Consider the following 23,872-nt stretch of genomic DNA (forward strand, 5'->3'; position numbering starts at 1 on the left):
GGGATTCTTCCGTCCCACGTGCAGGACTCTGCACTTCTCCTTGCGGAGCCTCAGACAGTGAAGATGTGAATCTGCAAGGCACAAATCACTCTGGGAATGAACCCAGAACCCTCCTGGCTGTGACAGTGGCTTCCTGGGGTGCTCACCTCCAGCGTGTCCCATGCTGCACGGGGGCACCACCATGCTAGAGGGAGAGTCCCTGGCTCTTACTAAGAGCATCAAGGGGCCTTTGCAGAGCAGATGAGGCTCAGCCTACAAGGTCCTTAACTAGCAGAGATGCCAGCTGTCCACCTGGGTAGGACAAAGGGCTGAGGCCCTCATCAGGAGCCATGAACCCATAACTCGGAGCAGAGGAGCTTGTCCCAGCAGTGCCTATTCCATGGAGCAAGCTGGTAACAGGTAGTACAGCTCAGGCACTGAGCCAAAACATGTACCAGGGATGTGACCAAGGCCATCTCATGAGTCAGTGGCAGAGCAGGGACGGGCCTCTGGAAGTGCCATACCACTTCTTAGCCACAAGCTGAGCCTTCTTCCCACCACCTGCCTGGGCTGCCCAACCAAGCAAGCCTAAGGCACCCAGGACTAGTGGGGGGTGGGGGGAAGCCCCACAGAGGGGTTTGATTGTCTGTTGATGTGCCCTGCAGGTCGGAGGAGTTTAAAGACTTTCTGAGGAGAGCCCTGGAGAAGAACCCTGAGGCCAGGTGGTCGGCCAGCCAGCTCCTTCAGGTGAAGCACGCACCTCTTTGGCCATGTTCTCCTGCCCAGGCTGGGGCGGGGGCTGGGGAGCAGAGTTCCCAGTCATTTCTCACGCTTTTGTGCCCACTTTCCTCCCAGCCTGTGATAGGATGGGGTTTCTAGGCACAGCTAGAGAAATCAACCCAGCGTACCTTTACTTAAATCTGGCCCACTTACAGCCCAGGCTGAGATTTCCTTCTCACCAGGGCACATCCAGCCAGCCCCAAACATACCTCTGCCAGCCCCACGGGCCAGCCCGAAGCCACACACGCAAACCCACGGATTTTCCAGCTGCTCCAAATGCCCAAACCAGCCACCTCTTGCTGATGAGCTCTGCATGGCATTGGGCCCTTTCAAACAAAAGGGAAGTAGAAGTCTGTTAGCAAGAGTCCTAAGCACTGAGGACTTTACCTGCACACAATGAAGGCAAGAGGGATCTTCACTAGTGGTTCAGTCACATTTTACCATTAAAAGCATGCTTAGCCATTCATGCCATAGCAGCCTTAAGAGCATTACAGTGGATGCTTGCCATCAGTTTAGCCACCAGCCACCTCTTGCCATCCAGGCCAGGGATGGCTGAACTTTGAGCCACATGGGACTGTCTTCAGCAATTCAAGAGCTGGAGCATACCTTGCAGGGTTTGGGGGCATGTTGTCTTCACACTCCAGCTTAAGTTTGGCTCTGGATATGTAGTATGGCTATTCACCAGCTCCACCCAGCTTCTTCTGGGCACCAAAGGGTCCAGGCCCAGCCCTAGTCCGTATATACTTGGCTCTGACCCAGATCTCACCACGCTGGGCCAGTCCTTTAGAATCTAACTTCTAAAGGTTTATTAGTGAAGAAAAAAGAAGAGGGTGAGAGAGAAGCATTGTTAAAGGGATACCTTACACGTATCAGTTACAGCTGTGGATGTGGCCAGCAGTGTTATTTGCTAATTTCTTGGAACTCTCTGAAAACTCACCTGAGGGCGGGAATCTCAGCTCACCTGGGCTTAGGTCATGGAGACTGGAAAGCGGGAATCCTGGACCCCAAATGGTCACTCCCAGGCATTTCCTCCCATTTTTTCAGGTGGAGGAAAAAACTCCCATAGGCACTGGAGGATCGGGGTCCCCCGCCTGGGACCCTGCTGCGGCACGTTGCCATTGGCTGCATCCCAAGCGACAAGTCCCACACTCCCAAGAGGTGTATTCGACGGCCGAGCCTTTGTTTAGTCCATTGTCCCGGCTGGGGGAGGTGCTCCCATCTCCCGTCGGGAAACTCAGCACTGGCACGTTTCTAATACGGCTGCAGAGCCAATGCCTGTATCTTCCCAGGCAGACCCAGCACAGACGTGCCAGTAGCACAACCAGATTCAGGGCATCCCCAGCTTCCATTAGACACCTCCCCTGGCCCACGGCTCGGTGCCGCTTGCACACGGGGAAAGGCAGAGGGCTTGACGCTTGTTGTAAAACTCCAGTAACGTCTCACAGCCGCACTCAGGCTCCAGCTGCTTGCGGTGGGCTCACAACGCTGCCCACCCGCAGCAGGGCCTGACAGCCCCCTGGCTTCCCCCAGCACCCCTTCGTGGCAGCGGTGGCGGAGAAGCGGCCCCTGCAGGAGCTGATCGCAGAGGCCCGGGCCGAGGTGCTGGAGGAGGTGGAGGAGGAGGAGGAGAAGGAGGAAGGACACGTCCCCCCAGTAAGCAGCAAGTGCCCCTCCCTGTCATTACCCAGAGGCTGGGCTGGTTCCCCCCGGGAGCTGGCTCAGGAGGGGACAAGGAGCACGTGGCTCAGAGCAGCTGGTGCCTCCGCGGACCCCGTTGGACCTGGGTGCCGTGTGGGGGACAGTGGGGCCCAGGTCTGCTGGGGGCAGGACCAATCAGTGGGAGGACAATGAGCGAGACCTGTCAGCTGGGGATGGGGAGTGTAGGTTAGGCAGGGTGGACCTTGTGGGGGAGGAGGGTGGGCCGGGTGGGGCGGGGCGAGGCCGGGAGTTCTGGGGGCAGAGCTGGGTGGGGCCGGGCATTCTGGGGGTGGAGCTGGGCGGGGCGGGGCAGAGCTGAGCGTTCTGGGGGTGGAGCTGGGTGGGGTGGGGCGGGGCCGGGCATTTTAGGGGTGGAGCCGGGCAGGGTGGGGCGGGGCCAGGCATTCAGGGGGTGGAGCCGGGCGGGGCGGGGCGGGACCAGGCATTCAGGGGGTGGAGCCGGGCGGGGCAGGGCGGCGCCAGGCATTCAGGGGGTGGAGCCAGGTGGGACGGGGCCGGGCATTTTAGGGTGGAGCCGGGCAGGGTGGGGCGGGACCAGGCATTCTGGGGGTGGAGCTGGGTGGGGCGGGGCCGGGCATTTTAGGGGTGGAGCCAGGCAGGGTGGGGCGGGGCTGGGCATTCTGGGGGTGGAGCTGGGTGGGGCGGGGCGGGACCAGGCATTCAGGGGGTGGAGCTGGGTGGGGCGGGGCGGGGCCAGGCATTCAGGGGGTGGAGCCGGGTGGGGCGGGGCCGGGCATTTTAGGGTGGAGCCGGGCAGGGTGGGGCGGGACCAGGCATTCAGGGGGTGGAGCCGGGCGGGGCGGGGCCAGGGCCAGGCGAGGTGGGCACCTGTAGCTTGGGCAGTGCGTTTTGGAGCGGTCGAGTGGGCAGCCTGTGCCCTCTGGCCCTTTCCCCTCCCTTTGGGTGGCCCCCGATGCGGGGATGCTGCACTCCCACCCCTTCCACTCTGGCTGGGCTGTTCCCAGTGTGGCCTCGGCTCCCCCGGTGCTGTGCTGGCAGCTGCCCTAGCGGGAGGGCCTGTCCCTCGGGCCGCGCTGCCCAGACACCGCTCAGGCGCCCGCACCTCCGGGCCGGGCCGTTCAGAGCCGGGCCAGGCGCGGTGAGCCGGCGGTGCCGCATGCATTGCGGGGCGCCTTCCCAAGGGTGAGTGTGACAACCGGCTGCACCTGCCTCTAACCTTCTCCTCCTTTTGATGAACAGCCACGCCCTGGGCACCTGGGCTCCTTCCGCAAGGCCTCCAGCAGCCACCCCTGTGAGCCGGGGACACCGTCTGCTCCCAGCCCAGACCCAGCCAGGAGGGACGTGCTCCCATCGGCCCTGGCCGGAGCCAGCAGCCAGCCTGCCCCCCCAGCAGAGGACAGCAAACGGGGAGAGCACAGGGGGTCTCCAAAGGCTCAGCCAGGGAGCCCTCCGCCTGCTGGCCAGCCTGAGTCCCCAGGGCCCAGGGGCAGCACCAGTGTCCAGGGGGACTCAGGCCCCCAGCTGAGGGCAAAAAAAGCATCTGACTTCCTAAAGCAGATGAGGCGGAAGTCCATGCCCCTGCTTGTGGCTTCGCAGGAGCTGCGCGTCTCCCTGAGGCTCCCCTCTGGCAGGGCTCCCGACATCCGCAAGCTGATGAGACGCAGGTCGTTCTTTGGGGCATCCAAGTCCCAGGAAAACGCCGGCAAGCCATGTGGGGTCCCTGGCGCGCCCATGCCACACACAGCCACTGGGAAAGAGCAGGGGGAGGCGGAGGAGCAGCTGCCATCCCGTGCTGAGCCCCAGCCCCTGGTGGGACTGCCCCACGTGCCAGGGCACCTGGGACCAGGTTCCTTCCCCACAGCAGCACACAGAGCAGAGGCGGAATGTAAAGGGGGCTGTGAGACCACCAGCCCTCCGGGGAGCTCGGCCCAAGCACGAGAACGATGCGCGGAGCCAAACCATTCAGCACCATCTACAGCCCCAACCAAAGGGCAAGAGCCGGCAGGAGAAGCAGCAGAAACTGCTGGTGACCAGGCCAAGTCTGCAGTGGAAGAAATTCAGGCGGGTTTTAACCCCCCTGATGCAGCTGTAATGGAGAGATTTCCCTCCACCAAAGCCTGCAGCACTGCCGAAAGTCAACAGGCAGCCGCCGGCCTGGAGCACAGCCCCCAGCTGTGCCCTGGTTTGCACTCCGCAAGCAACAGGGAAAGCCTGTCAAATCGCAGTTCTGCCTGTAATGTATTGGCTCCTCATGACCACCTCGGAAGAGCTCGGTGGCATTTGTCTGAAGGCTCAGGTGGGCTGGGAGAAGGGCAGACGGTTCAGGAGAGGCCTCCCCCCAGTTCCAGGAGATGGAGCGTCCAGGGTGGAAAGACAGAGGAAAGACAGAGTCTGTTAATAAACCACTACCTGGACTGTGCTTCTGTGAGCTGCCCTCTTGCAGATCTGGACATAAGTGCGGGCAGACGGCTCGTAGCCGCTCTAGACCTTTGTCAGCCTAGCACTGAAGTTTGGAGCGTCAAAGAATCCTTGAGCCAGTTCCAGCCCAAAGACCCTGGAACGTGTATTGCTAAGGAAACAAGAGGGGCTCGATTCCAGGCTGCAAACGGCTCAGGTGCCACAGAAGCACCCGGAGGTGGCCATGCAGGGGAGGGAGCAGAGCATCCCCAGGGTGAGAGCGGGAATGAAAGCCTCCCCAGGGCATTAGAGGAGAACGGTGAGGCTCAGCGGCGAGCAGAGACACTCCCAGCACAGAATGATGCCACAGATGGGCGGCACGCTGGAGAGAACGCACAGCTGGGCTCAGCGAGCCGAGACAAGCGACGTGAGTCACGTCGCACGGGAGCGATGGCAGCGCCGCGGCACGGAGAGGGAACTGCGGCGACCGAGAGAGGTGCTCCACAGGTGGTGGTTCCAGCCAACGAGGAAACAGGGGAGAATGAGGAAGAACCTCTGGACACCTTAACGGAAGCAGATCCCCATTCAGGGGCGGGCCCCTCCCGCGAGGAGATCATGGGGCCAGCACAAGAGGAGTCAGAAGGAGGTACCATAACCAAGGCTGCAGAGGATTATTTCAGTGGCGACCAAAGTGCAGCAGTGGAGACCTCTACCCAGGAGATACTGGTGCCAGCCAGAGGGCCAGCCCAGGAAGGCGCTATAGAAAATACAACACAGGGTTATTTAAACTCGGAGGCTCAAAACTCAGTGGGTAATTCCTCCCTCATGGAGAGCCTGGTGCCCCTGCGCCCGTGTGCGGGGGAGAAGGTAGAAGGCAGGGCAGGCAGCCCTCCTGGTGGTCTGTTGAACGTTGCTGAGGACAAAGGCCAGAAAGCTCAGGGGGGTGGAACTGCTACAGAAGCAGAGAAGGAAGAGAGATGCTCGCCAGCAGGAGAGCTGGCAGAGGCTGCTCAGGGCCCGGAAGGGGCCCCAGCAGCTGGAAGAGAAGGCGGCCGTGCCCCCCTGGGAAATGGAGCCGTGGCAGAACCCCAGGGGGAACCCCCTGGGCACCCAAAAGTAGCGGAGAGCGTGAGCTTTGCTGAGGGGACCCCGGAGCACCCTGCCGCCCGGAACGCGGCACTCAATGGAGGTGCCCTGAGCCACGGACCAGACCCCAGGGGCGCAGGGGATGATTTAGCGCACGGCCAAGGGGAAGTGACACTGACGTCACCGAGCAGCTCAGAGTCTGAGATGCACCAGCCACTGCCTTCCACCAGGCTGCAGTCAGACGTCGCACAGGTAGGGGCCTGGCCCGGGAGATGACGTTGCTTTGCATGGGGGCGGGTGGGGTGCCAGGGGCTGAGGCACAAGGCCTGTCGCCTCTAGGGCTGTCTCTGGGCTGGGGGAAGCTAATGTGGGTCAAGCTGATGGGCCATACCCCAAACCGCTCCCGGGGTCAGGGCTGAGAGCCAGCCACGGGGAAAGGGGCAGGCGTTGGCTCTCGCCTCCTGGCTCCAAAGAGGACATCACCTTTCCAGGCTAAGCGCCAGCTCCGCTCGCAGCCCGAGGCCGGAAGGAGCCTGTGCTGCGTGGCTGGGCTGGAGGCAGAACGCAGCAGCCCCCAGCGAGGTGCAAGGTTGTGTCTCCCAGGGCCTCCGTGGCTTCCCCCTGCCCCGGAGCCTGGCCATTGAGTGGGACAGAGCCGGTGCTGTGGCCATGCAACCATTGACTCAGGCTACCTTAGCCCGGCTGCGGAGCCCCACCAGCGGCTGGGGCTGGCTTCACGGGCAGCTTTGCCGAGGCTAGGGCTGGGCCTGGACTTCCAGAAGGAGCCAGCCTTGAGAGGCTGCCGCGAGGCAGCCTCAGGGTCTGGTCCGTGCAAAAATGGAAACGCTGCAGGCCCATTAGGCAGGGGGGTGGGACGATGGGGTCTCTGGCGCCAGGCTGTGCGCAAGAGAGGTGTGTCATGGGAGCTACTGGTCTCCAGCTCTTCCTGCGCCAGCCGTAGGGCCCAGGCCCACAGAGAGCAGGGCCCGTGCAGGCGGTCAGTGAGTAAGGGCTGTGCGAGGGACGGGCTCCGGGCACAGCCGGTCAGTCAGTCAGGGCTGTGCGAGGGACGGGCTCCGGGCACAGCCGGTCAGTCAGTCAGGGCTGTGCGAGGGACGGGCTCCGGGCACAGCCGGTCAGTCAGTCAGGGCTGTGCGAGGGACGGGCTCCGGGCACAGCAGGTCAGTCAGTCAGGGCTGTGCGAGGGACGGGCTCCGGGCACAGCCGGTCAGTCAGTAAGGGCTGTGCGAGGGACGGGCACCGGGCACAGCCGGTCAGTCAGTCAGGGCTGTGCGAGGGACGGGCTCTGAGCACAGCCGGTCAGTCAGTCAGGGCTGTGCGAGGGACGGGCTCCGGGCACAGCCGGTCAGTCAGTAAGGGCTGTGCGAGGGACGGGCACCGGGCACAGCCGGTCAGTCAGTCAGGGCTGTGCGAGGGACGGGCTCCGGGCACAGCCAGTCAGTCAGTAAGGGCTGTGCGAGGGACGGGCTCCGGGCACAGCCAGTCAGTCAGTCAGGGCTGTGCGAGGGACGGGCTCTGGGCACAGCCGGTCAGTCAGTCAGGGCTGTGCGAGGGACGGGCACCGGGCACAGCGGGTCAGGCGGTGTGAGGGGTTCAGGGGTCCCCATGCACTGCACCCCGGCCGCAGGCAGGAGTGACTCTCACTCAGCAGGTGGAACAGGAAGTTTATGAGGCGACAGAGGCCCAGTGTCTCACAGAAGAGTCAGTGCAGCAGTCAGAGACAGTCATTCCAACCCGTCCTGGGGAGAGGAGCCTGAGGGGGGCCCCTCTGGGGTGCAGCTTCCCCCTTGGCCAGGCTGGCTCCTTCCAGCTCCCTCTCCCCCAGCTGCCAACTGCCACCTCAGATTCAAACCCAGCTCGGCTCCTCCCTGCTCTGTGTTCAGGGCAGAGGTGTTACCTGCCCGCCTAGGGTACAGCCCCAGGGGTCATCCTTAGCCACTGGGAGCTGCTCTGCTTGTCTCACACATCCAGCCTGAGCACCCCACACTCCATCACAGGCGATCAGTCAGTCAGGGCTGTGCGAGGGACGGGCTCCGGGCACAGCCGGTCAGTCAGTAAGGGCTGTGCGAGGGACGGGCTCTGAGCACAGCCAGTCAGTCAGTCAGGGCTGTGCGAGGGACGGGCTCCGGGCACAGCCGGTCAGTCAGTCAGGGCTGTGCGAGGGACGGGCTCCGGGCACAGCCGGTCAGTCAGTCAGGGCTGTGCGAGGGACGGGCTCCGAGCACAGCCGGTCAGTCAGTCAGGGCTGTGCGAGGGACGGGCTCCGGGCACAGCCGGTCAGTCAGTCAGGGCTGTGCGAGGGACGGGCTCTGGGCACAGCCGGTCAGTCAGTCAGGGCTGTGCGAGGGACGGGCTCTGAGCACAGCCGGTCAGTCAGTCAGGGCTGTGCGAGGGACGGGCTCTGAGCACAGCCGGTCAGTCAGTCAGGGCTGTGCGAGGGACGGGCTCTGGGCACAGCCGGTCAGTCAGTAAGGGCTGTGCGAGGGACGGGCTCCGGGCACAGCCGGTCAGTCAGTCAGGGCTGTGCGAGGGACGGGCTCTGGGCACAGCCAGTCAGTCAGTCAGGGCTGTGCGAGGGACGGGCTCCGGGCACAGCCGGTCAGTCAGTCAGGGCTGCGCGAGGGACGGGCTCTGGGCACAGCCGGTCAGGCAGTCAGTCAGTAAGGGCTGTGCGAGGGACGGGCTCCGGGCACAGCCGGTCAGTCAGTCAGGGCTGCGCGAGGGACGGGCTCTGGGCACAGCCGGTCAGGCAGTCAGTCAGTAAGGGCTGTGCGAGGGACGGGCTCCGGGCACAGCCGGTCAGTCAGTCAGGGCTGCGCGAGGGACGGGCTCCGGGCACAGCCGGTCAGTCAGTCAGGGCTGCCCCTTTCTCCCCACCCTCTCCTGACTCCCTTTTCCCAGCATCTGCTCTGCCTCCTTTTCCACACTCCCGTCCTGCACTTCTTCCTCCCCAGCACGTCCTTTGCAATTTGCCCTGTACAAAGCCAGTGCCCTGTCTCCCTAAAGCCACAGCCGTGCCACCAGGGCTGCAGAGGAGCGGTCCGCAGGCCGACCAGCTGAGACGAACACGGGTGTGACACCTGCCAGGCACTCAGTCCATTGTCCTGACACGCGCCCCGCCTTTGCACGGTTCACTCCTACCCACCCGGGGAAGGGGCTTTACCCGCTCTGGTTGAAGGTGCCTCAGAGCTCCCCGCTGCGTCTGCAGCTCCCGACTCACACAGCTGGCTCTGCTGAGCTGCAACCCACAAAGGAAGCTTGCAAGAAGTGGGCCGGGGAGGGGTGCAAACGTACTGCCCAAGTGTGGCGGGGTGGAATCAGGCTCTGGCGATATATTTACACTCCTCCCTGGTCGCCTGTCCATGTTTCCACTTCTGCTGAGTTTTCTTTTTGGGTTTAACTCTGTGACATACAGAGGTTCCCAGGCACAGCTCAGGGAGCCAAACCTGGGCAAATTGCTTCAAACCAGGCCACTTTCAGCCCCAGGCTGCGGCTCCTCCATGAGCAGGCACACCAGTCATACAGAGCACCTCTGCTGCCTTCCTGACCAGCCGGAAGCCACACAAGGAAATCCCTCAGGCAGCCCAGCTTCCCCTGTGCCTTAACCAGCCTCCCTCCTTGCTCAGAGGGGAGGTTATGAAACCAATCTCACCAAATCCACACAGGCCTTTCCAGCCCCCAAAGGGACCAGCCACATTCCCAGGTCAGTCTCTGCTTAGTTCTTACCCAGATCGCGACGCTGGGCCAGTCCGTTAGACTCTGGCACCTAAAAGGTAATTAAGAAAAGAAGGAAAGACTGGGGAGAGAGTGATACTTGTGGAAGGGATCAGATTACACACCTCAGTCGTCAGTCCCGTGGTGCAGGCTGCAGCAGATGGAGCAGGCGGCTAGTGTCTGAAACCCATCCTCGGTCAGGAGGGGCCAGCGGGCCGCTCAGGCTCAGCTCTTAGCAAAGGTGTTCCTGCAGCCTGGAGATTGCAGACTGGAGAGCACACGGTGATTCTCAGGGTCCTCTTTATACCCTTGCCCATGCAGAGGGAGGGACATTCCTGCCAGGGATTGTGTACCCAGTGGAGAACCACAGGATCAGGTTACCTGGCCGTCCTGCCTTGGGGCTTTCTGCCACTGGCCGACTTCCAGGCGAGACATCTCAGCTCAATTCCTGGGCTGTGGATGAGGCCCTGTCTCAGTTCCATCCAGCTCGGCACGACTAGGAGGCGGCCACATCCCTACTGTGAATTCCCACAACTTTACCATTTCTAGTCCAAGCCTAGAGCCACCTTATAACTTCGCATACAGAAACAATACGGCCCTAGCAGCAGACTCAGCGACTCACCAGCTTTCACTAGACACTGCGCTTGGCCCACTTAGCACAAGATTTGGTGCAAACTTAGCGCAGTAGTTACAATAATGGTCCCCATCTTCTTTTTAAGAGCCAGTAAGAGAAGCTCACCAAAGATTTCACTGCTAAGCCCGTCCGGTCGCCTGCCACCTCCGCTGCTATTTCTGCATGTTGGGATTATTTGTTCCTGTGCCCTCAATAAAGCTTCTTTAAAGTACAGCCAGCTCTCCTGGCCCCCTTCCCCTTCGTGTTAGCTTGCCCAGGGATCCTGCCCGTCAGTTCCCTGAGGGTGTCCAAGTCCGCTCTTCTCAAGTCCGGGGTCTGTATTCTTCAGCTCTCGGGTCTTGTTGTTGTCAGGGTTCTGAACTCGCCCATCTCGGGCTCACTGCTGCCCAGGTTTCCACCTGCTTCCACTTCCCCTCCCAAATCCTCCCTGTTGGTGAGCAGCTGGCCAAGCCAAGCTCAGTTCCTGCAGCATTTGCATTTGCACCAGGAGGTTGTCCCCAAGACTCTCCAGAAATGCACAAAGTATTCATCTGGGACGCTGTGTCCCGTCTCCCACGTCTAAGCAACACGAATTCGAACTGGAACGGGAGCAGAGAAGGGTCGCTAGGATGGGCTGAGGGACGGAAAACCTGGCTTGTCAGAGGCAAGGCAGAGTTTGGGTTGTGTAGACTAAGCAGGGAAAGGTTGAGGGCAGACACGAGTGGTCTCTATAAATACCTCAGAGGGACCAAGCCCAAGGGAGTGAGCGGAGTTACTGAAGTTAACGGCCAGTGTGGAGACAAGAACAAATCCTATAAACGAGCCATCGGCAAAGTTAGGCTTGAAATAAGGCGGAGGTTTCGAACCGTCCCAGGAGCAGAGTTCTGGAGCCCGCGCTGAAGAGGAGCAGTAGCACCCAAAAACCCAACTGCCTGCAAGACTGACCTCTTTGTTCGCTGTGGCAAGGAGCACAGGTCACTTACTGGTCTGAATTCATGGAAATGGTGGATTTGGTGTAACACAAAGACTTTAAACCATGCACCGGGGACATCTGTAGCTCAGCCAGAGGTTATAGGGTGGGTGGCTGAGGCTCTGTAGCCTGCAACGTGCAGGCAGGCGGACAAGATGATCACAACGGTCCCTTATGTGCGACTCTAGGAGTTTTGACTTGGTCCTTGCTCAGGCTGTGAGGCGGGTGCACTGAGAGCTTCCCTGAGTAAGAACAGGGCGAATGCGTGTGTTAATTCTCCCTGGTGGCACCTAAGCAAATGGACTTGCGTGGTGGAGGTCAAAGCTGACTCCACACCCGCTGTTTTGTTGAGTTTGTCTCTTTGACTTCATGGATTCTGGGCTTGCGGTGAGCAGAGAACCCCTGTTTCTGATCTCAGGAGGCCGTCTCCCTACGAAGAACAGTGAAGAAGACCCGGAAGTTTGTTGTGGACGGGAAGGAGGTCAGTGTGACAACCTCAAAGACTGTCGGCAAAATGGACATGAAGGACGAAAAGATGCGCTCGGCTCGGTAAGGGGCACTTGGCTAGCTGGGAGGGGACGTGCAGGGACTGCGTGCATCCTGCCTTTCCCATATCTGGAGGCAGGAGAGAGGTCCCAGCTAGTTCCTAGCCAGCGGGGAAGGGTGAGTCATGGTGCAGAAAGGGAACATTACATGGGATGTCTGCAGACGGCGCGCACTGCGGGGGTGGGAGTGAGGGACGCCTGCAGACGGCATGCGCTGGGGGGGTCGGAGGTAGGGAGGGAGGGACGTCTGCAGACAGTGTGCGCTGGGGAGTGGGAGGGAAGGATGCCTGCAGACGGCGCGCGCTAGGGGGGTCGGAGGTAGGGAGGGAGGGATGCCTGCAGACGGCGCACGCTGGGGGGGTCGGAGGAAGGGATGCCTGCAGATGGCGCGCGCTGGGGGGATTGGAGGGAGGTAGGGAGGGATGCCTGCAGACGGCGCACGCTGGGGGGGTCGGAGGAAGGGATGCCTGCAGATGGCGCGCGCTGGGGGGGTCGGAGGAAGGGATGCCTGCAGATGGCGTGCGCTGGGGGGGTTGGAGGGCGGTAGGGAGGGATGCCTGCAGACAGCGCGCGCTGGGGCTGGGACGGATGTCTACAGACAGTGCGTGCTGGGGCATCAGGGCTGCCTTCCCACTCTGACACTCCAAGTGCAGAAAGTGAGGTCCTGCAAAAACCATAAAAATACCCCCTTGTCCCCAAGGCTGTGCCTTGAAACCTCCCCAGGGTTTCAGCTTCCCTGACCCTGCCACCACCCAAGGCAAAAAGAAAACTCTTTAGCCTTGGAGAAGACCCAGTCGAGATCTCTCCCTGTGGGGTAACCGCACTTAGAAACACAGAGCTGAAATCTGCCGGCTGACCTTCAGTCTAAGGCATGACTAGACACGGACCCTTCTCTAGGACACAGGGATCAAATCATTGCCTGAAAACAAATGTTTACAAAATGAGAGAAAACAACTCAATCACACTGCTGCAACCCAGAGTCACTTCCCTGGGATTCGGCTTAGAAGTTACAGAGTACAGGGGACAGAGTCAGATCATTAACCAGAGCAACTGGAAAAGGCCATGCCAGTTCCAAAACAACACACAACCTGATCGTGTCTAACTACACGTTTCCCTTCTACTCACGTACCTAGGGCGGATTATAAGACAGCCAGGGGATTTACTGGATTCATTCCAGCTGCTCAGGCGCAACCCTTTCTCCTGCCCTCTCTGCAGCCGCACAAAGACCCCTCAGACTGCAATTGTTCTCGGTTCAAATAAGTTTCTCTTCCTCCCATTGGTTCCCCTGCCCCAGCCGCTGCAAGGCTTAGTCCTCGACAGGCATTCACTCATGACACGGGGCATGGGAGGGACGTCTGCGGGCCATGTTCCCAGGGCACAAGCAAAGGAACGGGAGAGCAATGGTGTCTCATTGCTTCACAGCTGCTGAAGACACTGGTGTTACCTGGGCAAAGAATTTGGCCTAAGAGTTTTACATCCTTCTGTAGCCACTGTGGCGAGGTGCCCCTTTGTCTTGGACCGGGTCCCCCGCCTCTGCCCCCCAACTGTGGGGCTGAGCTGCGGCTGCTCCTGCTGTTCTGTCTCCCCCTCCTCTCTCACTGCCAGAGCTGTTGGCGGGGAGCCCTGCCACTCCCCCCCCCAGCTCTTTTAGGGCAACCCACTCACCCCCAGCTCTCTTAGGGCAACCCACTTCCCCACCCAGCTCTCTTAGGGCAACCCACTTCCCCACCCAGCTCTCGCTCGCCTCCTGACCTGCTTGCTCACTCATACTGTCTCCCAAACTCCTCCACCTCTCTCCCACCCCCACCCCCTTCTCCCCTTTTCCCACCCCCACCCCCACCTCTCTCCTCCCCCAGCTCTGTTTGCTCGGCTGCTTTTAAGGCGGCCCACAGTCAGCATAGTAGGTCCTTGTTAGCTGGGTGCCCAGCGCCGCCGCACCCTATTGCCTCCCCCTGGGCGTTTCATGAACCCTTTGTTCTTCCCCTAGCCCAGGCTGGGTCCTGGGCTGCTTCCCCCCCAACCCCGTCCCCGGGGTCTGCCGGCCTGACCCGTCACTCCCTTGGCACCGCCCTGCTGATCAGCAGCCCCAGGGGATGAGCAGGAACCCCTCTGCACTCAGGACTCGCCTCTCTTGGCACAGCTGTGCGGCCGTCCATGGTGTGTGTGGACGCGTGTGGCAAAACTCCGGAGCCGGAGCCACCGCGCCCTTGGCGGGTCCCTGCGTGGCCACCCTCGGGACGGGGCCTGGCTCAGCTGAGGGGGCAGAGGAAACGTGGCGGGGGGGTCAAGGTTGGGTCCGAGCACGGCTGAAGGTCCAGGAAGTCGCTCCGGGGCTGCCAACACTGCTCCCCATCTGTGGGTCTGACTTGGCAGGCGCCAGGAGCTGCAGGGACTCCGGCTGCTGCAGAAGGAAGAGCAGCGAGCCCAGTGCCACCTGGAGCAGAAGTTCCGCCAGCAGCGGGAGCAGATGTTCCGCTACATCGAGCAGGAGATGATGGTAATGCCAGCGGCCGGCCGGCGCCGGCGGCCCCTCCGCACCAGGGCCTGCTCCAACGGGCTGGGCCGGGCGCGTCAGCGCCTGGAGAGCTGGAAACCTCCCGGGGCGCCGCCTCTCCAGCGCCGTCTTCCACATGCCGCATGGCTCGTGCCGTGGCGACCCCAGCTCCCAAACGGGACGGCCCAGGGCTGCTCCAACCCACTGCCCGAGCCCCCCGCCCCACAGCTGCGTCTCCCGTGGGCCTCCCTGGGCACGGCTGGCGCCCCCGCTTGCCCGAGGCCCTGCCCGTCATGTTGCTGGGGCTGGTGTCACTGCACTCCAGCCTGAGTGTCCCTCCTGCTGAGCCCCGCCCCAATAAGCCCCGCCCTGTCACTGAGCCCCGCCCCCATGCTGCTTGCCCCGCCCACTCACTGTGCCCTGGAGGAAGATGTCAAGTATCGGAGGGGTAGCCGTGTTAGTCTGGATCTGTAACAGCAACGAAGGGTCCTGTGGCACCTGAGAGACTAACAGAAAAGTTTTGAGCATGAGTCAACAGTGTGATGCTGTTGCAAAAAAAGCAAACATGATTCTGGGATGCATTAGCAGGTGTGTTGTGAACAAGACATGAGAAGTCATTGTCCCGCTCTACTCTGCGCTGGTTAGGCCTCAGCTGGAGTATTGTGTCCAGTTCTGGGCACCGCAGTTCAAGAAAGATGTGGAGAAATTAGAGAAGGTCCAGAGAAGAGCAACTAGAATGATAAAAGGTCTGGAGAACATGACTTATGAAGAAAGGCTGAAAGAACTGGGCTTGTTTAGCTTGGGAAAGAGAAGATTGAGGGGGGACATGATAGCGGTTTTCAGATATCTTAAAGGGTGTCATAAGGAGGAGGGAGAAAACTTGTTCTTCTTGGCCTCTGAGGAGAGAACAAGAGGCAATGGACTTAAGCTGCAGCAAGGGAGGTTTAGGTTGGACATTAGGAAAAAGTTCCTAACTGTCAGGGTGGTCAAGTACTGGAATAAGTTGCCAAGGGAGGTTGTGGAATCTCCCTCGCTGGAGATATTTAAGAACAGATTAGATAGATGTCTATCAGGGATGGTGTAGAGAGTGGTCGGTCCTGCCATCGGGGCAGGGGACTGGACTCGATGGCCTCTTGAGGCCCCTTCCGGTCCTAGTGTTCTATGATTCTATGAGCTTTCGTGAGCACAGACTCACTTCATCCGATGCTGGTCTTGGAAATCTGCAGGGCCAGGTATAAATAAGCCAGAGCAAGGGTGGGGATAACAAGGTTAGCTCAGTCAGCAAGGGTGGGGCTTACTGCCAGCAGCTGATCTGGAGGTGTGAACACCAAGGGAGGGGAAGTCTTTGCTTAAACAAAGACTGGGAATGGCTGGCTAAATACAAAAGCAGCTTCCCCTCCCTTAGTGTTCACACCTCCAGATCAGCTGCTGGCAGTAAGCCTCACCCTTGCTGACTGAGCTAACCTTGTTATCCCCACCCTTGCTCTGGCTTATTTACACCTGGCCCTGCAGATTTCCAAGACCAGCATCGGATGAAGTGAGTCTGTGCTCACGAAAGCACCTGCTCAAAACTTTTCTGTTAGTCTCTCAGGTGCCACAGGACCCTTCGTTGCTGTTCTGGAGGAAGATGGGTGCTCGCCGGCTTCGCTCTTACCAGCCAATCAAAAGCCAGAGCACCAGCTCTGCCCTGACAAACGGCCCCGTGTGGGCTGCCCAGGGCAGGTACAGAGGTGCACGGCCCCGGACGTGCTGAGGCTGCAGCCCCGCTTGCTCAGCCAGCCAGGTCCCCCGCGCCAGCGCTTCCAGGGCTGAGCCTGCTGGCGGCTGAGCCCCGCGTGTCGGGCTGCTGGGCACCCCTCGGGGCCCCGGCGGCACAGGGGAGCTGGGCTGGGCTGTCATATGGCTCGGTGCCCGGTGCGGGGTGGGCCTGGGCCAGACGGGCGCTACCCCTCCATTGCCAGTGGGCCTCCGGCGTGAGGGCGCAGGCCTGTCCCCGGCCCAGCACTCAGGGGCACGTGTGGGAGCAGCCCGCAGGGTACCCAGGCTGCTGAAGCCCAGGGCTGAGAGCAGCAGCTCCTGTGGGTCCCAGGCTGAGCCTGTCAGGGCACGGCCGTGCTGGCAGTGGCCAGGACAGGGCAGCTCTGCCAGGGGCGGGGTGGGGCAAGGCCGCTCAGCTCCCTGCTTTGCACCCCCAGCGGAAGAAGCAGCACTACGACCAGGAGGTCGAGAGCCTGGAGCGGCAGTACCAGCAGGCCCGGCAGCGCCAGGAGCAGGACTTCACGGCTCGGCTCCGCCAGGAGGCCAAGCACCTGAAGGCCCTGCAGGAGAAGGACTATAGCAAGAAGCTGCCTGCCTTGAAAGGCAACACAGGAGAGGTACCCACCACTGCCGCCAGGCCCACGGAGCCTCTGGCCCTCCATCAATGGGGCCTTTGTCTTCTGCCCCCCAGCCAGTGGGACCTGGGTCTGCCACCTCCCCAGCTGAAGGGACCAGGGACTCTTCCCCCTGCCAATGGCACTTGGTTTCCTGATGTCCAGGCAATGGGACCTAGGACCCTCCTCCCGAGGAGCTAGTGGGAACGACGAATCGTGTTTCTGAGCCCTGCTGCTGGCAGGCTGAGCATCCCCCTCCCCCAGCCAGGAAACGTCTGCGTCCCTCACTTGGCCGCTGGGAGCCCCCGTCCCACCTGCAGTGGTGCTGGCCAGTGAGCGTAGGTGCTCGCTGCGCTGGTGTTGCTTGTCGTGAGCGTCGCTGGGCGTCCGATGCTGGAGCCAGGCTGTGCGCTGGGCTGCGTTTGCTGTGTCACTTTCAAACCTGAGCAAAGCTGGGACTTTGCAGACGGCCCGAGGGGGCACCTCCTTCCCCACCAGCGGGGCAGCTGCCTGGTACTGCGACGCAGCTGCTTTGGGCCCGGGGTACCAGCCCCGGCCTGGTGGAATGAGCTCAACTGCTCAGACACCACGAAAGCAAGTCCAAGCCGGGCACCGCAGAGCGGCCGTTGTTTGGAGGGTCGTCCAGTCTCCATCTCCCTGCCAGCAGCACAGGCGTCTCTCGGGGCGTGCTGGGGAGAGGCCCTGCCTGGGGCGGGCTGGCAGGCAGAGTCCAGCAGCAGGGAATGGTCCCTTGAGCGCTGCAGGTACTGGAGAAACAGGCCGACAAACGGGGACGGGGCAGGGGGTGGCCAGGGCAGCCTTGAGGCACGGTGAGGGTGGAGATGACGGAGCTGGCTAACTAGCCAGCTGCTGGGCTACTGCGTGTGACCCCCTTTGGAGACTGGCTGCTGGGGTGTTCCCCCCTGGCAGGAGCAGCGGTTTCTGCAGCAGCAGCAAGAGGCGCTGAACCTGGCCTTGCAGAAGGTTGTCCAGGAGCATAAGAAGAAGGCGACCTCCATCGAGTGGGAGTGCGTCAGCAAGATACACAGCCTGCGGAGAGGTAGGGCAGCGCTCGGGGAGCGATGAGGCCAGCGCTCAGGGCCTGCAGGCGGCTGGCCACACCGTGGGCAGCCCTGATGGGCGTTTGCCCAGCCTGGTCTGAAACAGTGCCCAGCCCTGCTCCCCTGAGCAAGTGTTTTCTGAACCTCGAACCTCAACCTCCCGGGCTGCGGGTTAACTCGTCGCGTCTCGTCCTGCGGCCAGTGCGCTCACGTGGCCCCTCCCGCCTGCGCCCGTCACAGATTTGCAGGCTGCCCCCGATCGCCCTGTCTGCCTCCTTGTCTCTGGACTAACCCTGCCGGCCGTGCTGACCGTCCCCCTCCAGGCGGTTTCCAAACCCTTCGGCCCACTCTGCTGCTCTTCACTGCGCTCTCCAATTCGCCACCCTCACCTACATCTGGCCCCAGCAGAGACCTCCGCACTGCCCAGCAGCTGGGCCAGTTCCCGCTGGCGTTACACGCACATTGCTCCTGCGAGCACGCTGCTGAGCCATGCCCTGAGTTAACCCCCCGGGTTTGTGACCCACTCAAACCCCAGCGCCTCGCCAGAGTGCGGCCTCCTAGCCATGGCCTGGACGGTTCTCACCTCTGCATTGGCCAGGTCGTTAGTGAAGCCAGTGCACAGAGTTGGCTCAAGACGAGCCCGGGCAGGGCCCCCGGGACTCGCCCTCCCCATCTGAGAGCAAATCTGTGATAACTGGTCCCCGAGGGCGCTCTGCCAGCCAGCTGGGCGCTTCCTTGGGAGAGAGATTCCCTGTCGCCCACGTGGCTCCACTTCGCGAGTGAGGACGTCTTGTGGGACTGCAGGAAAATCGTAGAATTCGAGGGCTAGAAGGGACCTCAGGAGGTCGTCTAGTCACTCGGCAGCTTCCCCTGCCGGCTCGGCCCGGAGCCAGCCGAAGGAGCAGATCAGGCTGGCCCGGCAGGGGTCACTCTCGCTGTGCAGTCCAGCCCCGCGCTCCGCCGGGGGCCAGCAGATTGTCTAATGACTCGTTCCGGTATCGCCTCAGGTTTCAAAGTGAGGCTGACCGGTCTGGAATTCCCCGACTCCCCTGTGTTCCTCTTCCTGCCCTGTGCCCTGCTCCTGCCTTCTGGCACTCACCTGCCCCCCGTGCAGTCCTGGCGAGCGTTACCGGTGGTTCCAGCTCGCTCCCTAAGCACGCAAGGAGAAACGTCACAACCTGAATTCCTCTCTCTGGTCTTTAACCAGCTCTGGCCCTTCCCCCTCATTGCTGGCCGTTCCCGCCACTGAGAGCGCACAGATAACCTTTTTACGGGCGCTGGAAGGGACACAGGCCTGGAGCAGCTCCTCTGCCTCAGGGTCACCCCCATGCTGGCTCTCTTCCCCGCGAGGGACAGCCTGCAGGCGACAGCACCTGCCGCTTACACCTGGGGGATTAAGGAACCCCATCCTCAGGCTGGTATCAGGCTTTCTCGGCGGCCCAGAGAGGCCGAGCCGCGCCTGGCATGGAGGCCTCTGGCCAGAAGCCAAATACGAAAGTCACCAGATGAAAACGAGGCCCCGAAAAGCTTCTCTCGCCCTTTTCTGGGCCCCGAAATCTCCTTGCAAAACTCTCCGAACGGCAGCACCGAGAGGCAGGGGAAGTGGCAGCCCCCTTAGAGCCGGCAGCCCAGGCCACAGCCCTGCTGGCCCCGCTGGTACAGAGGCTGTGTGGTACCCGGGAGTCTTGAGGCTGCCGGCTGTCCCAGGCACAGCCAGAGAGCAGCATGTGGCGGGGCAGGGGCAGCTGAGGGCTGGGGCCAGGCAGCGCGTGCAAGACCTGAGGTCTAAGCCCCCCTCTCTGCCCTGCCAGCCCGGGAGTCGGTGGTGTGGAGAGTGGAACAAGGCCACCTGCAGGAGAAGTACCACCTCTTCAAGCAGCAGGCCAAGGAGCAGCACTCACTGCAGCGGCAGCAGCTCCGCCGGCGGCACGAGCAGGTGAGCAGACCAGGGGAGGGCGCCAGAGGCTCTGGGCATGGAACCAAGGGTAGCCAGCCGGTGGGCGTGGCACTGGGGAGGGACGGGGGAGGGCCCTGGGACCCTGACGCCCTGAGGGGGCAGCTCAGCCCCACAGCAGGGGCATCTCCTGTCCCAACCCCCGTCCCCTGCAGCCGAGGGCCGGACTGGCAGCGCCACTGCACCCCCAGCCAGAGCAAGCGCTCTCCCTCCCCACACGGCCCCCTCCATTGGCTGCACCCTGCCCCGCCCTCTGGGGCTCCAGGCTTGCCCTGGGCTGACTGGGGTTCCTGGGTGAGCAATGTCTGTTGGCTCAGCTCCGGCACTGTGCTCCCCACGCCAGGCTGGGCCGTGGGAGCCGGCCCCGGGAGGGGAGAGCCCTGCCTGGCCCTGGCAGCGAGCAGGAGGAAACCAGGGGCGCAGGCAGCCCAGGGGAGCAGTGGCTCCACCTGTAAGTCCCTGGCTGGGCTGCCAGCCCCTGACCCTGGCCTGTGCTGCTGCCAGGAGACCGAGCGGCTGAACCGCTTCCAGCAGCACCTGCTGGCCGAGCTGAGGACCCAGCAGGCGCAGCAGCAGGCGCAGCTGCTGAGAACCCAGCGCGGGGACGCCAAGCGCCGCCTGGCCATGTTCAAGGAGAGCCTGAAGAGCCAGGAGGTGACTGGAGCCGAGCAGAGGGAGAGGACCAAGCAGGTACTGAGGCCAGCAGCCCCATCCCGCCAGGTGGGCCCCAGCCAGCCACAGGCCACCACCAGCGCAGAGCCTGCGTGGCCAGGCCAGGCCCCAGCGAGATGGGGGGAGCTCCCTCTGCTGTGGGCAGTCACGGGACAGGACAGCCCCCACCCTGTGCCTAGCGCACAGCCCCAGGTGTGATAGAGACACCAGGAGCTGGCCTCCCCGAGCCACCCAGCACAAGGGGCACGGGGCAGAGGGCGGCTGTAGTTTCCGTGCTGGGGCCTGGAACGCTCCACCCCGCTCAGGCTGACAGCAGCGCCTGGCCAGCAGCCGCCTCCCGCCCTGGCCCCAGGGGTGCTCTGAGCTGGGCAGGTGCTGGTAGGGTTGTGCTGAGCAGGCAGAGCCCTGCCAGCACAGCCGGGCGTGACGCGGGTCTGCTCCCCAGTTCCTGCAGCAGGAGGAGGGTCGCCAGAGGGCAGAGGTGCAGCAGCAGCAGCAGCAGCAGCAGCAGGAGCTGCAGGACCTGCAGCAGCGGCTGGCTGAGAACCTCAGGGAGCTGGAGCAGCTGCAGGTGAGGGCAAGCAGCGCCGGGGCAGCTCGCCAGCCCGCTCCCATTCCGCGGCGGGGGCCTCCCTTCCCTTCCCTCTCCCAAGGCCCTGCAGGCTGCTGTGCAGCTGCCTTTCGGGGGGACCAAGCAGCTGTGCCGGCGCGAGGGCAGCAGCAGCAGCAGCAGCCCATTGGCAGAGCCCAGCAGGGCGGCTCCCACCTCCCCACCGCCCGCTCTCCTCGCTTTCGTCCCGTCCCCAGAGCGAGAAGCTCCGGCTGCTGGTGGAGCAGGAGAAGAAGCAGCTGAAGGGGCTGGAGGACGAACACGCCCTGGAGCTGAGCGAGTGGAAGCAGCGTCTGGCTGTCCGCAGAGAGGTGAGCATCCAGGAGCCGGGGGACCCCAGGGCCCCCCAGGCCTCCCTCCCCACACTGCTCCTGCTGCAAGGTGGGGCAGGACAGGAGCTGGCTGGTGGGAGGCACCTCTGCAGCGCTCTCCATTCTGCTCCCCCCGCCCACCCCACTGTGCCCCAAGCGCCGCGCCCGGGGAGGGAAGCTGCTCGCAGCAGCGCCTGGCCTGGCCTGCACCTGCCTGCAGCTTGGCACCCAGCACCGCAGAGAGCAGGGCCAGGCCGTCCGGCTTCCCAGGGGCAGCCGGTAACCCCCGTGCTTCGCCCTCTCTGCTCCAGATGCTGGAGGAGGAGCTGGCGCACCGGCAGCCGCTGCAGCTGCAGGGGCTGCCCCACGGCCCCGAGCCCAGCAGCAGGATCTCCCGGTTCTTCCACTTCCCTTCCTGAGGGCCCTGTGGCTCCGAGCGGGGAGGCCGGCCTGAGCCCCGGCCTTCTCCCGTCAGCACTGACAGCGGTTGCAGCGCGCCAGGGCCGCCAAGGAGGACAGCCTCAGCCAGAGACGACCTGCCCAGGGCTTGGGATTCCTGCAGAGACGGTAGGCCTGGGTGAGCCACTCCCCTGGGGGCCACACTGCCAGGGCAGCCCTAAGGGCTGTGAGCGGCGAGGCTGGGGGAGACAGACAGGCGGCTGCGCGGGACAGGCACGTGGGAAGGCAGGACAAGAGCAGCTCCCAGAGGCCAAGGCCAAGATGGGAAAATTCAGGGCTCTGCCAATCCCTCCCCCAGCCCAGAGGGCTCTGCTCCCGAAGCTGTGACATAAACCCTCACCCGCAGTGCTGGGCGGAACTAGTACACCCACAGCAGTGCCTGTCACCCGCTGTGAGACTGAAACCCTCACCCGGCAGTGCTGGGTGGGACTAGGACACCCACGGCAGTGCCTGTCACCTGCTGAGAGACAAACCCTCACCCCGCAGTGCTGGACAGGACTAGTACACCCACGGCAGTGCCTGTCACCCGCTGTGAGACTGAAACCCTCACCCGCAGTGCTGGACAGGACTAGTACACCCACGGCAGTGCCTGTCACCCGCTGTGAGACTGAAACCCTCACCCGCAGTGCTGGACAGGACTAGTACACCCACGGCAGTGCCTGTCACCCGCTGAGAGACAAACACTCACCCAGCAGTGCTGGACAGGACTAGAACACCCACGGCAGTGCCTGTCACCCGCTGTGAGACTGAAACCCTCACGCGCAGTGCTGGGCGGAACTAGTACACCCACGGCAGTGCCTGTCCCCCGCTGTGAGACTGAAACCCTCACCCGGCAGTGCTGGGTGGGACTAGGACACCCACGGAAGTGCCTGTCATCCGCTGTGAGACTGAAACCCTCACCCCGCAGTGCTGGACAGGACTAGGACACCCACGGCAGTGCCTGTCACCCGCTGTGAGACTGAAACCCTCACCCCGCAGTGCTGGACAGGACCAGTACACCCACGGCAGTGCCTGTCACCCGCTGTGAGACTGAAACCCTCACCCGCAGTGCTGGACAGGACTAGTACACCCACGGCAGTGCCTGTCACCCCCTGTGAGACTGAAACCCTCACCCCGCAGTGCTGGGCGGGACTAGTACACCCACGGCAGTGCCTGTCACCTGCTGAGAGACTGAAACCCTCACCCTGCAGTGCTGGACAAGACTAGTACACCCACGGCAGTGCCTGTCACCCGCTGTGAGACTGAAACCCTCACCCTGCAGTGCTGGACAAGACTAGTACACCCACGGCAGTGCCTGTCACCCCCTGTGAGACTGAAACCCTCACCCGCAGTGCTGGGCGGGACTAGGACACCCACGGCAGTGCCTGTCACCCGCTGTGAGACTGAAACCCTCACCCGCAGTGCTGGGTGGGACTAGGACACCCACGGCAGTGCCTGTCACCTGCTGAGACACAAACCCTCACCCCGCAGTGCTGGACAGGACTAGTACACCCACGGCAGTGCCTGTCACCCGCTGAGAGACAAACACTCACCCGCAGTGCTGGACAGGACCAGTAATCCCACAGCAGTGCCTGTCACCCGCTGTGAGACTGAAACCCTCACCCCGCAGTGCTGGACAGGACTAGTACACCCACGGCAGTGCCTGTCACCCGCTGTGAGACTGAAACCCTCACCCGGCAGTGCTGGGTGGGACTAGGACACCCACGGCAGTGCCTGTCACCTGCTGAGAGACAAACCCTCACCCCGCAGTGCTGGACAGGACTAGTACACCCACGGCAGTGCCTGTCACCCGCTGAGAGACAAACCCTCACCCGCAGTGCTGGACAGGACTAGTACACCCACGGCAGTGCCTGTCACCCGCTGTGAGACTGAAACCCTCACCCGCAGTGCTGGGCGGAACTAGTACACCCATGGCAGTGCCTGTCCCCCCCTGTGAGACTGAAACCCTCACCCGGCAGTGCTGGGTGGGACTAGGACACCCACGGAAGTGCCTGTCACCCGCTGTGAGACTGAAACCCTCACCTGCAGTGCTGGGCGGGACTAGGACACCCACGGCAGTGCCTGTCATCCGCTGTGCGACTGAAACCCTCACCCCGCAGTGCTGGACAGGACTAGTTCACCCACGGCAGTGCCTGTCACCCGCTGTGAGACTGA

At 62.7% G+C, this 23,872-nt stretch overlaps 1 protein-coding gene across 1 annotated transcript in view; it reads left to right on the forward strand.

The window, feature by feature from the left end:
• LOC142004353 (uncharacterized) overlaps positions 1–21,985 on the forward strand; it is a 51,148-nt gene extending 29,163 nt beyond the window's left edge. Inside the window, exons 7-18 of the mRNA XM_074981947.1 lie at positions 645–726; positions 2,290–2,412; positions 3,679–6,174; positions 11,659–11,789; positions 14,159–14,282; positions 16,475–16,654; positions 17,582–17,711; positions 19,524–19,648; positions 20,171–20,356; positions 20,784–20,909; positions 21,146–21,259; positions 21,571–21,985. Coding sequence (XP_074838048.1) covers positions 645–726; positions 2,290–2,412; positions 3,679–6,174; positions 11,659–11,789; positions 14,159–14,282; positions 16,475–16,654; positions 17,582–17,711; positions 19,524–19,648; positions 20,171–20,356; positions 20,784–20,909; positions 21,146–21,259; positions 21,571–21,678 — 3,925 coding nt within the window. The 3' untranslated portion in view covers positions 21,679–21,985. The remainder of the gene's footprint in view (positions 1–644; positions 727–2,289; positions 2,413–3,678; positions 6,175–11,658; positions 11,790–14,158; positions 14,283–16,474; positions 16,655–17,581; positions 17,712–19,523; positions 19,649–20,170; positions 20,357–20,783; positions 20,910–21,145; positions 21,260–21,570) is intronic.
• Positions 21,986–23,872: the final 1,887 nt, after the last annotated feature.

Source organism: Carettochelys insculpta, chromosome 31 (assembly GCF_033958435.1).
Source record: "Carettochelys insculpta isolate YL-2023 chromosome 31, ASM3395843v1, whole genome shotgun sequence".
Classification (NCBI taxonomy): Eukaryota; Metazoa; Chordata; order Testudines; family Carettochelyidae; genus Carettochelys; species Carettochelys insculpta.